The following is an 18,703-nucleotide window of genomic DNA, read 5'->3' as shown; positions in this document are numbered from 1 at the left end:
ACATGGATGAAATTCAAAAATCAAGAAATGGCTTTCTAAATATGGTTTTGTCAAAGTATAAAATCTAATGTGCTCGAAGAAAATCAGGGAGAATTTGTTAAATGGATATCGTCACATTTTAGGTAGATGGGAGGATTTTTAAAACCCTTTCAACATGGTAGTGCTACAAAGCAATTTAATGATGGAACTGCAACTCTACAGTAGCTTTCAGGCAGAAAAAAATATCGCCCATTATATGCTTCCAAATACATTTGGATAGTTACACTAATATTACTCTTTAATTCCTCTACTTTGAGTAAAGTACAGTAACGCAGTAGTTATCATAGGATCATAGAATGATACAGAACAGGGAAAGATCACTCAGCCCATTATGGCTCCGCCAACTCTTTGAAAGAGCTAAATCCGTTAGTCCCACTTCTCTGCTCTTTCCACAGAGCCCTGTAATTTTTTACACTTAAAGTATTTCTCCAATTCCCTTTTGAAAGTTATTACTGAAGCTGCTACCACCATCCTTTCATGGGGCTGGATTTTATACCCCGCGGGTGGGTGCGTGCCTGATCTGATCAGGCATAAAATAGCACGCCCGCCAACAGTTAAGAGGCCTACCTTATGGTTGGCGGGTGGGCCAATCGGCCAGGCGGCCTTTTGATTTTTTTAGGAAACCTCATCCACGGGCGGGATAAGGTTTCCCCAATTAAATAAAAAAAATATAAATTTTTGGGTAGAATTTTTACTTTGTTTATGTTATTGTGAGTGAGTCCCATGTCGGGACATTTTGTTCAGATTTTTAAAATCTTTCTTCTTGATTTTAAAATTGTTCAGCTCCCTGCCTTTTTATATCATCTGCTAGCTTTCGTTTGTACTCTATCTTCCCCTCTTTTTTTTTATTCATTCTTTGCTGGTTCTTAAAATCTGACCAATTTTCTGACCTATCACTTATTTTGCAGATTTGTACAGTACTGAAAACCAGTTTGAGTGTGCCACATTCCCAGAGGATTCCTGCACTGCCTGTCTCTTCTTCCCAGATGACCATTCACTTATAATCTGCCTGCACTGTGTGTTAATGATATGTTAATTATATTGCTAGGATACACAGATGAAGGACATTGTTTAATTAAGTACTTTGAGCATATAACTGACTTGAGTTGGTCCATGTCGAATGGAATGCCTGAGGTGGCAGCTGGGGCTAAGGGCGTCGAAGCAGTTGCTGACTAAAGTCACCAAGAAGTCGCCTAAGAAGCGGAGGAAATCTCGCAAGCAGAGCTATTCCACTTATGTGTACAGGGGGCTGACCCAGCTCCACCCTTCCACCAGGATCTCGTTCAAGGCCATGAGTGTTACGAACTCCTTCACTGTCGGCATTTTCAAGCGCATCGCCTCCGAGGCCTCGCACCTCATTCACTACAACAACCGCCACACCATCTTGTCCAGGGAGATCCAGAGTGCCATCCGCCTCATGCTGCTGGGGGTGCTGGCCAAACACACTGTCTCCGAAGGCACCAAAACAGTCACCAAATACACCAACTCCGTTTAGGTTGCTCATTCTAAAGATTATAAATAGGGGACAGCTGGGACACTGGAGGTGAGACGAGAGTTGTGGGATTGAACAAAGTCAATAAACTCTCTCAGTAAAGGAAAGCCCTCTGTCCTTGTTTGACTTTATAAACCGGCTTGAATTCCCTTAGCTGGCTGTGGGGTGACCACTTCTTGGAAAACGCAATCCAGGATTCGTCAACCTTGCTTATATCCTGCAGTGACTCTAGCTCAAACACTGAGCTAAAGCAGCTAGAGGCACTTCCACCACATATGGTTATCCAGCGCACATAAAGCATCCTAAAGTTCCCATATGACACAGGAATTACAAGCAACAGGATTCAGTGGTCCCATAATTTTACTTAAATGTGTATCCATCTATCTATCTACATATATATCTAATACATATGCCTATTTTTCTATCGATGTCTATGTCCACACATAAACACAAATACACACATACACTGGAGTAGTTATCCAGAGGCCTGGACTAATAATCTCAAATCCCACTCTACAGCAGTTTGAGAATTTGTATTCAGTATAAAAAACTGACAATGCATTGTTAGACTGTCACAAATTGCAATTGGTTCAGCAATGTCGTTTAGAGAAGTAACCTTCATCAGACCTATATATAACTCCAATTAAAGCAAAACAGCAATGTGGCTGTCTCTTAGTTGCCCTTTGAAGTGGCCTTGTAAACCACTTGTATTAATAGGGATGGGCAATAAAATGCCAACTTTGCCAGCATGCCCCCATTCCAAGACTGAGTCTAAAAGAAAGCATTAAATGATGCTCTCTCGGTTGATGGTAGGGTGATATATATCAAGGATTTCCATTTGTCACCAAAATCCTGCAGTGCTGCAGCTGCCTTAAATCACACCGTTTTGTTACTCTGTTCAATTCTGGAATATATTTCCTATATATTTCCCTTGTTTCATCCAGAATTCGCCAAGATACTTTTTTGTCAACATGGGGTGTCAATGTGTATGCTGTGTACCAGGTGATTAGGTCATAAATTACATCTGAACAATAAAAGAAAGATTCACATTTATATAGCGCCTTTCACAACCACTACATATCTCATAGTATTTTACAGTCAATGATGCACTTCTGAAGTCTAGTCATTGTTGTAATGTACGAAACATAGCAGCCAATATGCACACAACCAATATCCCACAAACAGAAGTGCGATTATAACTAGATAATTTGGATTTTTTTATGATGTTGGTCGAGGAACAAATAACAGTCAGGACACTGAGGATGGCTCCCCTGCTCTTCTTCAAAATTGTGTTGGGGGATATTTTATGTCTACCTGAGAGGAAACAGGACCTCAGGGATTCTTGTAACTTGAACATATTACAGCAAGTTTCCTCACTATCTCAGAGGAGCCTTTTCCAATGCCTGTCTCACTGTCTTGGGCAGCACCCAATTAAACATTGATTGTCTGACAGACAATTCTTTGCTCAACTCTAGATCTTAACCTCTCTTTCAACTTTTTCTTCTCCATCTTTTCCTTTCATTAAAACTGAGCTTTCCTTGTTCATTCTCCCTACATCCTTACATCCATAATCTACTGGCCCATTGCAATGTCTCTTACTTTAACAAATTCTTTCCTTAACCTGCGCTAGTCTTCATTTTCACTGACAGCCTTTAAAGCTGGAGCTTGGTGATGCTTAAACATTGGTTACTCACAATGCTCTAGCTGTCAGAGTATGGGACAGGCTAGATGAACAAGCTGATCTTTTCATGACCACCAATTTTGTATGTCATGTTTAATATTTGTTCATGGGATGTGGGTATCGCTGGCTAGGCCAACATGTATTGCCCATTCTTACTTTCGCTTGAGCAGCTAGTGGTGAACCACTTTCTTGAACCATCGCAGTCCATGTGGTGTAGGTACACCCACAGTGCTGTTAGGGAGGGAGTTTCAGGATTTTGACCCAGCGACAGTGAAGGAGCGGCGATAGGGTTCCAAGTCCAAATGTATGACATGGAGGGCATCTTGAAGGTTGTGGTGTTCCCATGAATCTGCTGCCCTTGTCCTTCTAAGTGGTAGAGGTCATGGGTTTGAGAGGTACTGTCAAAGGAGTCTTGGTGAGTTGCTGCAGTGCATCTTGTAGGTGCACACACTGCTGCCACTGTGCATTAGTAGTGGAGGGAGTGAATGTTTCAAGGGGTGGCGGATGAGGTGCCAGTCAAGCAAGCTGCTTTGTCCTAGATGGTGTCAAGCTTCGAGAGTGTTGTTGGAGCATCATTCATCCATTCCATCGCACTCTTCACATCAGCCTTGCAGATGTTGACAGATTTTGGGGAGTCAGGAGGGGAGATACTCTCTGCAGAATTCCCAGCCGCTGACCTGGTCTTGTAGCCACAGTATATGACTGGCCCAGCTTGTTGTGCTGTTATAATGATATGAGCACAATCACTCATAAGGGATTGTGTGAAAATGTTGTGGGTTCATTTATTTAAACTAGGCACATGAAAACATTTATACAAATGTAAAAATCTTGAAGACATCAGCAGCAGAGCTGGGTGTGTGTGTGCTCTGCTCAAAAGCAAAAGTGAAACTAAAACTTGATCACATGACACTTCCATTGACCACATTGACCTGTGTTCACCATTCTTTGTCTTGTCATGCACATTGTTGTCATTTTCTGGTTTGCCCAGCACCTCATGCATATGTTACTGATAGGTTGCCAGATAGTCATTCTTCTTGCCTGGAGTTACCTAGAGTATGGTCTGTTTGGATCAATGCATGGCTCTTTGTAGCTGCATCAGCCTTTGCTCTAGTGCACTGCTGCTGCCAATGGCCCTTTTCTGCCACATGCCTTGCAGAACAGCTAGAAAGCTGAGCATTTCCTTGGTGCCTGCTGAAGGCCACAGACTCCACACATCTTGCCAAGTTTGGGTGTGCTTGTGGGTGCATCAACAATTGGGGATGTACTTAGGACCTGTAAACTTCCATCAATCTGCGAACATCACTTTATACTTATGTCTATCCTTGAGTAGCTCTTCAGCGCTATACGTTTTGGGCTTGTCTAGCAGATCTTGCTAGAACGCTTCCATGGGAATGGATGCGATCATCAGCTCAACAATTCTGTCTGCTAGCTCTGCATTTGAAAAATCACAGTACATACTCTTTTCTCTGCATCTGATGATTATGTGGTCTATGGATTCTGTAGGCCATTGTCGAAATGACATGAACTCTAGTCAATGAATACAGAAGTTAAATGTAGTCCATACCTTTTGGTGATCTTTTAGCTCTTCTTCTGTTAATCCCGACACATTCAGTCTGTGTAGACCTTCATTCACATTGGTAGGTGAATTTTTATGGCTTGCCCAGACACACTTGAGTCAAGAAATGATAGCTCTGTGTGCTGTTTAAACATTTTGAATTTGGATTAGGTTAGCTGCATCTCAATTCAAACTGGGGAATTTTGTGGACATTCTGATAATAACCCTTTGACTTTCCTTCTCCTATATCTGGGATGAGTGTCGCTGTAGCTGCTTTAGCATGCTTTTCTGAAGCTCCATCCATTATTATTGTAACCTTTTCTGGCCCGGTTTTTATGACTTTTTTTGTTTGACTCTCCCTCACTCACTATTGATCTGGCCCACACCCTGGTCACTCGATTGAACTAACCCAGTGCTGGTCCTCTTGACGTGCTGTCCCACTTACTGAACTGACAGGCTATGTGCTACAGTCTCACCATGAGGGATCCATCTGCTCACCAGTCTTTACTTGAGCACTATGTCTGCACAGTGTCTTCAAAACTCTTCTGTGCATTCATCAGGCTGCAACTTTGACACTCTCCAATGCTGCAACCCCATTCTGAACAGAACACTGAAGGTCGTCTCATGTCATGTAGCATGATCTAAGGCTATTCACCATGTTGTACCTGCACTGAATCTTGCTGTCATGCTGTTTGACAACCGCTGAGCACTACGTCATGTTTTTATAATGATATTAGTCCCAATTACTCATGAGGGATTGTGTAAATATGTTGTGGGTTCATTTATTTAGGCTAGGCACATGGGAACATTTGTACAAAGGTAAAAAGCCTGAATACATCAGCAGCAGAGCTGTGAATGCGTGTGAGTGCCCTGCTCAAAAGCAAAAGTGAAACTAAGACTGGATCACATGACACACTTCCCTTCCAGTGATGTCTTTCCACTATCCCTTAAAGGCATATTACAACACAGTTCAGTTTCTGGTCAATAACTGTGTATATGTATTCTTGATTTGCCTCCTTATATCTCCTCCTGGTTGTAATCTGTAGGATGATAGGAGAGAGATAAGGAGTTGCATAGTGTGGAGCTCCTGGGAAAGTGCAGTTGAAGCAGCAGGTGATGAAATGAATCCAGTTTTCAAAACAGTGAAGATGTAGAGAGAAGGTTTAATGTCTGAGACCTTGATACATAAAGAAAGAGGAAAATGCAAAGGTAATTGAGTCCGTCTAAAGGAGCTGAGCCAGACACAGAATCAGAAAGAACATCTTTTGTACAGCAGTAAAATTGGAATTCTTAGTATCCTTGTATGGGTAATAGCAGTTCTGCAGATGGATAATGGTGTTGAAATATTTTCATTTTTTGTAATGATAGAGCCCTGCAATGATACACAAAGGAAGCTGATAAATTAAACAGTTCTCTATATATTGCAAAACTGAGACAGGAAAACAGCAAGCTAAATATCCCATTGCATTAGAAAGAGGGGTGTGAATACCCATTAAAAACAGCCAATAAATTAAACAAAAATTGAATCCCTTGTTCTCTCCATCACAACCTTTACTGAATCTATTTTATTCATGTTACTGTAGCCATTGGGCCTCTGAACGTCCTCATTTCGCCCCAGCTCTAAATATTCCATTGCACTCACTCTTCACCATCCCTTCATCAATTGGGGTAGAAATTTGTCATAATGAATAGTGCACACATGGTGATACTGCATCAGCCACCATTATAAAGATACTCCTTTCCATTGACTTCAGTAGAACTTAGCTTCAGGCAAGCGTATAATAGACGCTCAATGTGATATTGTCCATTCTGCATTTCCGCTCAGTTCAAATTTCCAGCCCATTACATCGTCTCCTGCTCAAGCTTTTTTTTTTAAGATGTTAAAACTGTGGAACTCGCTTCGTCTCCCTACACTCTGCAGGGTTTGAAAGTCCAAACCTATTGTCCAATCACCTCATCTTCACTTCCACTCTGTTCAAAACTTTGATGGTGCCCTAGACTAGCAACTCTGATCCTTTGCCAACATTTCACCGGTGATCTCAAAAGCTGTAGTCCTCCCAATTACTTAATTTTGATGGATTACAGATGTATTTCTATGATATCTTTGGTAAGATGGCAGGTTTGTAATAACTGTCTGCGATCATTTTCATTCACTGGTATTGCTAGTGAATTGCTGCCTCAGTGTCTTAGTCGGTAACAGCGCAGGAAAGTTTCAGGTTCAATCCCTGCTCGGTGCTGAGTTAGCTGATCTCAATCAGGGCTGCAAATAGCTTAATGGCTCTCAGGATGCTTGATTTCCACTCTCTCACGATACCAAGAGACTTCTGTTTGTGTGTGTGCATGTCTGCAAATTGAGTGAGAGCAGGAATGGCATTGGTGATAATAACCCAGCCCCTATTGCTCACAAGGATAAGTATGGATGAAGAAACTATTTCACCTATGTTGGTTACACTACTATTGAAATCAATTGGGTTGGATCTTTCCTACAGGGCTGGGAAACAGAAGTGGGTCCCTGAACCCAGCTCTGGAGAGAAACAGTCACTCATTGGCTAGATTTTCACCGAATGCCCCCTTAATTGGCATGAAGAAAGGTTCTCCATCCAATTAAGGCTGATGGATGAACTTTAAAAGCTGAAGGGTCAATCAGAGGTCTTTCCAGCTTGAGAGGCACAGCAGGCTGCAATGGAAGCTAAGTAAGAGAGAGGGTGCTTAAACATGTAAGTGTCCTCATTCCAATTTTTTTTACATCTTTAATTAAAAAAGGGATTCAGCAGCCAAGCCATCATTGTTAGTAGGGAGTGGGGGTGCTGTGGAGGGGGAATCCCTTTACAAGGCGGCCTGTGACTGATTTCACACCCAAACGGGTAGGGAGGACCTCGAGTCATGCCTGAAGTGCTGCCCAGCACTCCCACCCTGGCCTGCCACTGTCTGCCTGCTGCCTTGCCTCTCAGTTGGACCCTGTGCTGCGGGAAAGTGGGGAGTGATTGGAAAATTCTAGTCTGCCCATAACTTGCCTAATCAGCTACTTTTCAGTAGCCCTGACAACCATGATCCCTCTTCCTCAAAAATAGACTGGAGAAGGGATGAGACCGAGACATCATGCTGGCCGGTGGGGTTGATTTTAGGTTCCACCCATCTCTGTTTTGGGGCTGATAAATCAAGCCCATTGTCCCTCCATCAGGACGTACAAACACCACTCCCCAGCTAGAGGATGGTTTCCTTCAAAGCTGAAGAGTGCAGGTTTTTCTTATCAACCTTCACAAACTCTGTCCTTTAACACAAGCCTTATAGTTCCTTCTGTGCACCACATGCAGACCTTGGAGCTTCCCATTGTGCTATGGTGAACAAACCACATTCAATATTCAAAGTGCGATCTGACCAGAGCACTAAATAGTTTCAACGCGATACTCTCAGGCTTATACTTTACTGACCTGACAACCTGGCTCAGTGTGCTGCCTGCTTTGTCGATTGCTGTACTGCAAAGACTGGACATGTTATGTGTCACATTGACTGTGACTCCACAGGGTGGTAATTTTGCCTTCGTGTGATTGCATGAAATGGACGATAGTGAATCAACAGCCCATTTATACATCTCGATGGGAATAAGAACTGGCGACTCACTGTCACCCCTTTTACACTATCACACAAAGTCACAATCCAGCCCCACACCTTTTCCACTCTTGCACCCCCCATGCCCCCTGCAATGCTCAGCCAGTTCAATGTCATACACTGAGGAAGTACCCCGTTTTTCCTCCAATCTGTATTCTTATCTGGATTCCCTTTAGTTGAGTGGCTGCATAAAAGTTACAGCCTAGGCTTACACACGAAGAATCGTCAAGACACTGGAGGGAGCTGGATACATCTTCATCTGCAGTTTGATTACTAAGCCTTTTTGTCTCCTCTGCGCCCCAATCTTTTACCCTCAGCCTTCCTTTCTAGAAAGTGACAAGTCATGTGGAGCCTGGTTCCGTACAGAGGCAGTCTTCCCTCGGTCACCTCAATAAGGTGGTCAGTATTCATATGTTGACAGTGATAGTTTGGTAGATAATACCATCCTTGTGGGAACTTTCCACCCCTCATTCCCCTGTCCCTTCCCCCATCCTAGCCATGCAAAAACTAAATGTCATAACTCTCGCTCCCACCTCAACTCATATACAGATGAAGAATTAAACCTGAACCTTTTCTGATCCATTTGGCTCTTTTCCACTTGCTAGGAAGCTATTTTCTGATAAGGGAGTCCAATTGCAGGTTGAGGGAAGCTTTCTTATTTTACATTACAGGGGGAGATTGGGGGTGATGGTGTCAATAGATTCATTAATCCAGAGGTTCAGGTTAATGCTCTAGGGACATGGGTTCAAATCCCACCACAGCAGCTGGTGGAAGTTAAATTTAATTAATATTAAAAAGTGCAAAATATAAAGCAAGTCTCAGTAATGGTGACCATGAAACTGTTATCAATTGTTATAAAAACCCATCTGCATCACTAATGTCCCTTTAGGGAAAAAAAACATTTGCCATTCTTACCTGGTCTGGCCTACATGTGACTCCAGACCCACAACAATATGGTTGACTCTTAATTGCCCTCTGAATTGGCCTAGCAAAGCACTCAGTTCAAGGGCAATTAGAGATGGGCAACAAATGCTGGCCTTGCCAGCGATGACCACATCCCATGAAAGTGTAAAAAATTACAAGGATTGCATTTTAAATATCAGATGGACGTTTTAAATAAAGAAATGACCTTGAACATTATTCGCTTATGTAAATTTTCAATGATGACTAAATTACTTTAGGATTATTTTAATTTTGAATGATAAGATAATGCCTCTCTTCAGTTTGTAATTAAAAGCCACAAGGCTCTGCTGTTAGCAGTAATAACCTGTAACAGGACACCATTAAATAACTTTTTCTGCTTGAATATGTCCTACAGGGACAAATGAAATATCCTAAGAGTGGATCATGATTTTAGTATGAATATTTCCTCAGTATATAAGAGGGCAATAATATCACTGGATGAAAGTGAGAAGGCCACAGGCCTGAAAGCTTTACGATGGAGTAGAGTCTGATGAGTTTGGTCTCACGACAGGAACAAAAATGTAATCTCATCCCGCAATACCCCCACCCCACTCCCTCGAAGAAAGTAAACAACAGGCTCTCCCATTGAAGCTGATTCTGCGTTGAACTGACTGACCTCAGCCAAGGGTCAAGGGACAAATGTGTCTTGGGACTCAGAAGATGATAAGCGTGGCAAAGCTCCAGTTCGTCCTCCAGTATCTTCATATGGCATTTGGGTGCAGGCAAAATTGGGCCTGGTTTCAATGACCCACCCGACACCACATTGCCAGCCAACGAGTCGCTAAACAGCAACTGCTGTTCACACTAGCACAAAATAATGGCAATGGGAAAATCTGGGCCAATGGAATAGGCTGTAGCGTCAGGATGCGATATCAGGCAGCTGCCGAGCCTTCTAGAATCATATGCCCAGCATGAGTCAGAGTGGCTTCAGGAGAGGAAGAGAGACAATGTTAATGAGAAGCAGCAGGCAGACAAAACTTTCATCACTCACCACTCCCTGAAGGTTCCAGGTACAGATCCTATGCAGGAGATCAGGAAGTATTTTGAGGGTGTTTGTGGGAATGAGGTAATATCTTCATCATTGACTTTTACACTAATACTTCAATGTCAATGAGAGTGGGCCAATGAGGGCACAGAGGGGTTAAATTCTTTTCTCTGCTTTCTGGGTAGCTTTCAGCTGGGGCAGATTGCTCACCAGTTATAGAACCTATCCAATTATCATTCCGTTGAAACTAGAACAAACACAACGCTTTGGAGGCTTCAGTCAGTGTGTTTTTACCGTCAATGTTAATATGATACAGATCAAAGCTTGCCAACTCTGGTCAGACATATTCCTGGAGGCTTCTGGTCCTGCAGGACCTTCCTGCCCCATCAAACAGACTTTTCTTGCCCACCTCCAATATTTTTATAATTAATAAATAAAAAAATTTTAAAAATATAAAGCCCCTATATTCTTCCTCCTGGGTTGGACACAGCAGTGTCCATGAGATTAATCATTAAGTCATAGACCCATATAGATCAGGAAACCTAGACTAACCTCTTCCATCACAAGCAGGTCTGCACAGTACGTAAGGCAGCACCATCTGTACAGGCCGCCTACATCTATGGTAAAAGCAAAAAACTGCAGATGCTGGAAATCCAAAACAAAAAGAAAAATACCTGGAAAAACTCAGCAGGTCTGGCAGCATCTGCGGAGAGCACAGTTAATGTTTCAAGTCCGAATGACCCTTCAACAGAACTAAGTAAAATAGAAGAGAGGTGAAATATAAGCTGGTTTAAGGGGGGGTGGGACAAGTAGAGCTGGATAGAGGGCCAGTGGTAGGTGGAGATAACCAAAAGATGTCATAGACAAAAGGACAAAGAGGTGTTGAAGGTGGTGATATTATCTAAGGAATGTGCTAATTAAGGCTAGAAAGCAGGACAAGCAAGGTACAGATAGCCCTAGTGGGGGTGCGTGTGGTGAAGGAATCGAAAAAGGCTAAAAGGTAGAGATAAAATAATGGATGGAAATACATTTAAAAATAATAGAAATAGGTGGGAAAAGAAAAATCTATCTAACTTATTGGAAAAAAAGGGGGATGGGGAGAATTGGAAAGGGGGTGGGGATGGAGGAGAGAGTTCATGATCTAAAATTGTTGAACTTAATATTCAGTCCAGAAGGCTGTAAAGTGCCTAGTCGGAAGATGAGGTGCTGTTCCTCCAGTTTGCGTTGAGCTTCACTAGAACATTGCAGCAGGTCAAGGATGGACATGTGGGCATGAGAGCAGGGTGGAGTGTTGAAATGGCAAGCGACAGGGAGGTCTGGGTGACGCATGCGGACAGACCGAAGGTGTTCTGCAAAGCGGTCACCCAGTCTGTGTTTGGTCTCTCCAATGTAGAGGAGACCGCATTGGAAGCAACGAATGCAGTAGACTAAGTTGAGGGAAGTGCAAGTGAAATGCTGCTTCACTTGAAAGGAGTGTTTGGGCCCTTGGACGATGAGGACAGAGGAAGTGAAGGGGCAGGTGTTGCACCTTCTGCGGTTGCCCTGGCTCCAACCGCCTCCTCTTCACCATGGAAGTCCAACCCCTCTACACCTCCATCCCCCACCGGGATGGTCTGGTGGCTCTCCGCTTCTTTGTTGAACAGAGGCCCGAACAATCCCCATCCACCACTACTCTCCTCCGTCTGGCTGAACTTGTTCTCACACTGAACAATTTCTCCTTTAACTCCTATCACTTCCTCCAAATAAAAGGTGTGGCTACGGGTACCCGCAAGGGCCCCAGCTATGCCTGTCTCTTTATGGGTTATGTGGAAAATTCCTTGTTCCAGTCCTACCCCGGGCCCCATCCCACAACCCTTTCTCCGGTACATCGAAGATCACTTCAGTGCTGCTTCATGCTCTCATCTGGAAATAGAAAAATGTATTAATTTTGCTTCCAACTTCCACCCCTCCATCATTTTCACATGGACCATCTCTGACACTTCCCTTCCCTTCCTTGAACTCTCTGTCTCAATTTCTGGTGATAGACTGTCCACCAATATCCATTATAAGCCTACCGACTCCCACGACCTCGACTAGAGCTCCTCACACCCCGCATCCTGTAAGGACTCCAGCTCATTCTCTCAGTTCCTTCGCCTCCGTCACATCTATTCTGATGATGCCACTTTCAAAAACAGTTCCTCTGAAATGTCTTCCTTCTTCCTTAAACAAGGTTTTCCACCCACGGTCGTTGACAGGGCCCTCAACTGTGTCCAGCCCATCTCCCGCGCATCCGCTCTCACACCTTCATCTCCCTCCCAGAAACATGATAGGATCCCCCTTGTCCTCACTTATCACTCCACCAGCAGCCGCATTCAAAGGATCATCCTCCGCCATTTCCGTCAACTCCAGCATGATGCCACCACCAAACACATCTTCCCTTCACCCCCCTCCCCGCACCCCCCCAATCCCCAGTGGCATTCCGCAGGGATCGTTCCCTCCGGGTCACCCTGGTCCACTCCTCCATCAACCCCTACACCTCAACCCCCTCCCACAGCACCTTCCCATGCAACCGCAGATGTTGCAACACCTGCCCCTTTATTTCCCCTCTCCTCACCATCCAAGGGCCCAAACACTCATTTCAAGTGAAGCAGCATTTCACTTGCACTTCCCTCAACTTAGTCTACTGCATTCGTGGCTCCCAATGCGGTTTCCTCTGCACTGGAGAGACCAAACGCAGACTGGGTGACCGCTTTGCAGAACACCTTCGGTTTGTCCGCAAGCATTACCCAGACCTCCCTGTCGCTTGCCATTTTAACACTCCACCCTGCTCTCATGCCCATATGTCTGTCTGTGGCCTGCTGCATTGTTCCAATGAAGCCCAACGCAAACTGGAGGAACAACACCTCATCTTCCGACCAGGCACTTTACAGCCTTCTGGACTGAATATTGAGTTCAACAATTTAGATCATGAACTCTCTCCTCCATCTCCACTCCCTTTCCAATACCACCCCCCCCCCACTTTTTTTTCTTTCCAATAATTTATATAGATTTTTCTTTTCCCACCTATTTCTATTATTTTTAAATGTTTTATCTCTACGTTTTAGCCTTTTTCGATTCCTTCACCCCACCCCACCCACACTAGGGCTATCTGTACCTTGCTCGTCCTGCTTTCTACCCTTAATTAGCACATTCCTTAGATAATATCACCACCTTCAACACCTCTTTGTCCTTTTGTCTGTGACATCTTTTGGTTATCTCCACTTATCACTGGCCCTTTATCCAGCTGTACTTGTCCCACCCCACCTTAAACCAGCTTATATTTCACCTCTCTTCTATTTTCACTTAGATCTGTGGAAGGGTCATTTGGACTCGAAACATTAACTGTATTCCTCTCCACTGATGCTGCCAGACCTGCTGAGTTTTTCCAGGTATTTTTCTTTTTGTTGTGGCCTACATCTATGGCATGTGTCCCCGTTAGCATTTTAGGGTCCTGGCCCTTAACATAGTGTGGCTTCACAGGAGAGGGTGATCGATTACCTCTTCTGCTTCTCTGCATTTCCCTTATGTTGTGAAGGCTAACTGAATGTTTTACTCTGATAGGCTTCGATATAGCAAATTTATCTTTGTTTTCCACTCATCTGCAGAGCTGTCCCACAGCACTTACAAATATAATGCTTGCTGATTAAGATGTGGGTGAAGATAAAGAGGAAGTGACTCAAGCTGCGATCTCTCATTGTGCCGGTAAATCTCTTGCTGGCTCCCTCCCTCTGCTCTGTCGATGTGTCTCAGCTGGTGCAGTAACCTGACCATGCTCAGTAACTCAGCTTTGGAAATCCAGATTGATTTCTTCTGAAATGGTTCCCTTCTTCCTCTGCTGGAGGTGTTGAATCTCACTGGGTTAGGGCTCCCACAGGCACTGTCTGTCCTCCAGTATCTCAATCAAGAGATTGAGGGAGTAGATGCCAAACAGAAGCTGAGTGCAAGAAAAGGCTATATTAACCTCCCCATCACCAGCACCCATCATTTACCACTTCAACATCACCCCATCATTTTCCCCCTCACCATCACCCCTACCATTCTCATATTCATCATCTGCCCCCTCACCATCCTTATTCTTACCCTCCACTCCCTCACATCTACCCCCTCATCCTCCACCTCCTCACATCTACCCCCTCACCTTCCACCTCATCACCTCTACCCCTCATTCTCCATCCCCTCACCATCTTTCCCCCTCATTGTCGCCCTCAACATCCTCCCCCACAATCCTCGCATGGGCAAAGAAGTGGCAGATGGAATACAACGTGGGGAAATGTGAGGTCATGCACTTTGGTAGGAAGAATAGAGGCATAGACTATTTTCTAAATGGGGAGAGAATTCAGAATTCTGGAGTGCAAAGGGACTTGGGAGTCCTAGTCCAGGATTCTCTTAAGGTTAACTTGCAGGTTGATGCGGTAGTTAGGAAGGCAAATGCAATGTTGGCATTTATTTCGAGAGGACTAGAATATAAAAGCAGGGATGTGCTGCTGAGGCTTTATAAGGCTCTGGTCAGACCACATTGAGAATATTGTGAGCAATTCTGGGCCCCATATCTCAGGAAGGATGTGCTGGCCCTGGAGAGGGTCCAGAGGAGGTTCATGAGAATGATCCCAGGAATGAAAGGCTTAACATATGAGGAACATTTGAGGACTCTGGGTCTATACTCAATGGAATTTAGAAGGATGAGGGGGGATCTGATTGAAGCTTACAGAATACTGAAAGGCCTGGATGGAGTGGATGTGGGGAAAATGTTTCCAATAGTAGGCGAGACTAGGACCCGAGGGCACAGCCTCAGAGTAAAGGGAGGACCTTTTAGAACAGAGATGAGGAGAAACTTCTTTAGCCAGAGAGTGGTGAATCTATGGAATTCATTGCCACAGAAGGCTGTGGAGGCCAGGTCATTGAGTGTATTTAAGACCGAGATAGATAGGTTCTTGATTGGTAAGGGGATCAAAGGTTATGGGGAGAAGGCGGGAGAATGGGGTTGAGAAACTTATCAGCCATGATTGAATGGCGGAGCAGACTCGATGGGCCGAATGGCCTAATTTCTGCCCCCAAGTCTTATGGTTTTATGGTCATTCTTCATCCCCCCTCACTGCCTCCTCACCCTCCTCCTTCTCCATCCCCCACTCAGCATTCGCCTCCTCACCCTCCACACCCTCCTCACCATTGCTCCCTCTGTCACCTTCGCCATTCTCACCCTCACCATCTTTGCATTCTCCATCCTGTTCCTCACTCTTCCCCTCATCACCCCACCTCCAATCCTCTCCCGCACTATCCCCCACTCAGCATTTGTCCCTTCACCCTCCCCTCCCTGTCCTCACACATTTGATTTTCACAGACTCTTGTTTCTGATGAAACAGGATAAGTAGGTGTTGGTTAGATGTCTAATACCCTGTAAAACATACTTTCCCTGCAGCTTTGATAATTAATCTGGGATTAAGGCTGGTGGGAGGCAGGTTTGGGATTGGGAGGGCAGAGGTGGGGGCGCTGGCAGGGTTTGTGATGGAGCTTCTAATGTAGAAAGTGGGAAAAAATATTTAGAGTGGCAACATTTTCTACAGTATGGTATGAAGTCTTCAATCACCCAAGCAGTATGTTACCATCTTTCATTCTGGGACTGTGTTCAAAATGAGCTTGGCACATTTGGATAAGGACTGATTGTTTGCTGACTGCATGGCCAAGGAAATAATTTCAGAGCTGTTTTAATCCAGGTCCTAATGGGCTACCAACTGCTCACTATTTGGTACAAATTAACAGTAAACTGTCATACTTATTCCAAGAGACCACAGAATGATTTGTATGGGAAATAGAGAAATTACACCAGTGTAGGAGTGGGTGCTCTTCTGAGGCTTCTATTAAGGAATAAAGCAAAATACTGCAGATGCTGGAAATCTGAAATGAAAACAGAAAACGCTGGAAATGCTCAGCAGGTCTGGCAGCGTCTGATGAAAGGTCATTGGCCTGAAAATTTAACGCTCTGTCTCTCCACAGATGCTCCCTGACCTGCTGGATATTTCCAGCATTTTCTGTTTTTAGTGCTTTTAGTGTTTTCAGTCATGTTGTTTGGCATGTTGTGGAAGGAGTTTTTTTTACCTATATCTAAGAGGCACTAAATCTTACCTGGAAATGCTTGAAGGGGCAAAGCAGAGGATGCTTTACTCTGCATGTGACAAATACTATATCTGGCCTGTAAATACACAATGACACAGAATAGTCTTTAAGCCTACACAGTGGTGTGTGTGAACTGGAAGTGCTTGATGGAGCAGAGCTCTACATTGGCAGGACTGTATCCAAACGGGGAGAGTTTGAAAATAACACCAAGGCAATTTTACAAGTTCACTCTCCCAGTGATGGGACCTGGTGCATTGGAAGTTTTAATGGGAATATCATGCATCCCTTAAGATGTTTTGTGATCGCAATCCCATAAAATTACCCTTTGTCATCAGCTACTAACGTGTAAGGGTAGAGCCTGAGAATTTTGCTGAATGAAGGTACTTGAAACAAAGAAAGAAATCAAGCGTTTAACCCAGAGGGGACACTGAGTCAGCCCTGATATGAAGTGAACAGCTTTACCCAGTGATACCAGCCCAGTGTGGAACCACATTAAGCAGCTTGCCTGTGGCATTGCACAGTTATTGGGCAGGTAATGAACTGGCAGTGCTGGCAGTTAGTGTAGAAAGACATGCAGAAGGTCAAAGAGTGTGGTGCACGTGCCAATGATATAACAGGGAGGGAGGAGGGAAATTGCAACCTGACATCTTGAAGACCTGATCACAGTTTTGAAGATATTGGCTCTCCTGTTCATACGGAACATTATCAATCATGCTGTGTCTCAGAAGTTGATTGTCAAGAAAGGAAGTCAGCAGACTGAAAAGGTTATTGGTAATGTGCAGAAAGAAAAAGCACTCAGACCGTTCATTTGCAATGCTTTAATTATCATTTTTACACTACAAGTACTGGTTGAAATCTGGAACCTGCCAAGAATGACAATGGGAGGCTGAGCAGCAGATGTGTCATATTACTGACTCCCAACTAAGGAAAACCAAAGTACTAAGTAAGCTCTGCTTCCTGGTATACAGATACTGGTTAGAATCTTAGGGGGGGAACGTGAGGTGTGGGGGGCGCGACCAATCTCCACAATGGATTGAAAGACATGAGAAGCCAGACAGTGTGTGTGAGGCCCCACAACATGGTGGGATTCTAGGAAATCGTGGTCTTGACATAAGCAGACGACTGTGTTGTCATTAAAAAGGCCCTCAACCTTCATTTACAAATTGGCTGATTTACATCAAAAGACTGCAAAGTGGCATCAGACTCCTTCAATGAATTGGCCTCATATCACTTACTAAAATCCTCTTTGAGTAAAGAAAAAAAGAACTTGCATTTATATAGTACCTTTCACAAACCCAGGATAAACCAAAGAGCTTTACAGACATTTAAGCACTACTGAAGCTTAGTGATTGCAATGAGGGAAATGTGAATTATATGACACATTGTTGAAATGAAGCAGAAAATGCACCTTTGTGACAGCCGGTGACCCAAAAGCAGAAACAGTAAGGAAAATTTGTAACTACTTTAAAATTTTTTGGGGAATCCTCAATTGTTTCTCGAAATGTTTTTTTTAATTCATTCATGGGATGTGGGCTTCACTGGCTGGGCCAGCATTTATTGCCCATCCCCAGTTGCTCTTGAGAAGGTGGTGGTGAGCTGTCTTATTGAACTGTTTTAGTCCATGTGGTGTAGGGACACCCACAGTGCCGTTAGGGAAGGAGTTCCATGATTTTGACACAGCGACAGTAAAGGAACAGTGATATATTTCCAAGTCAGGATGGTGGGCGACTTGGAGGGGAACTTCCAGGTGGCGGTGTTCCCATCTGTCTGCTGCCCTGGTCCTTCTAGATAGTAATGGTTGTGGGTTTGGAAGGTGGTGTCGAAGGAGCCTTGGTTAATTCCTGCAATGCACCTTGTAGATGGACACACTGCTGCTACTGTGCGTCAGTGTAGAGGAAGTGAATGTTTGTGGATGTGGTGCCAATCAAGCAAACTGCTTTGTCCTGGACGGTGTCAAGCTTCTTGAGTGTTGTGGAAAAAGTGCTTTTGAAATGGACTTTTACGAGTTGGTATAACTTGTAAAGGAATCAGTTGTAATATTTGAATAATAAAAAAGACTGGTCCATGTGACCTGGTAACCTTTGACCTGGAAGAAAATTAAGATACAGAGGCTATGTAGCAGCCAGCTGAGAAAAAAGAAAGGGAAGAGCTGAAGTGAGGAGAGGTGGTTCTGGTGGATCCACACAATACTATAACCGACAGGGACTGAGAGTGGAGGAGATTCTGGGAAGAAGTGTGCCATATAGGGAT

The 18,703-nt window shown here is 44.1% G+C and overlaps 1 protein-coding gene across 1 annotated transcript; it reads left to right on the top strand.

Moving 5' to 3' along the window:
• Window positions 1-1,159: 1,159 nt before the first annotated feature.
• On the top strand, window positions 1,160-1,534 carry LOC121288432 (histone H2B 5-like). The gene has a single exon (XM_041206964.1). It carries the CDS (start codon window positions 1,160-1,162, stop codon window positions 1,532-1,534), a length of 375 nt encoding a protein of 124 aa, XP_041062898.1.
• The last annotated feature ends 17,169 nt before the right edge of the window (window positions 1,535-18,703 follow it).

This window comes from Carcharodon carcharias, chromosome 15, assembly GCF_017639515.1.
Source record: "Carcharodon carcharias isolate sCarCar2 chromosome 15, sCarCar2.pri, whole genome shotgun sequence".
In the NCBI taxonomy this organism is placed as follows: Eukaryota; Metazoa; Chordata; class Chondrichthyes; order Lamniformes; family Lamnidae; genus Carcharodon; species Carcharodon carcharias.
The sequence above is the reverse complement of the archived record's forward strand: the minus strand, read 5'-3'. Positions and strand labels throughout refer to the sequence as shown.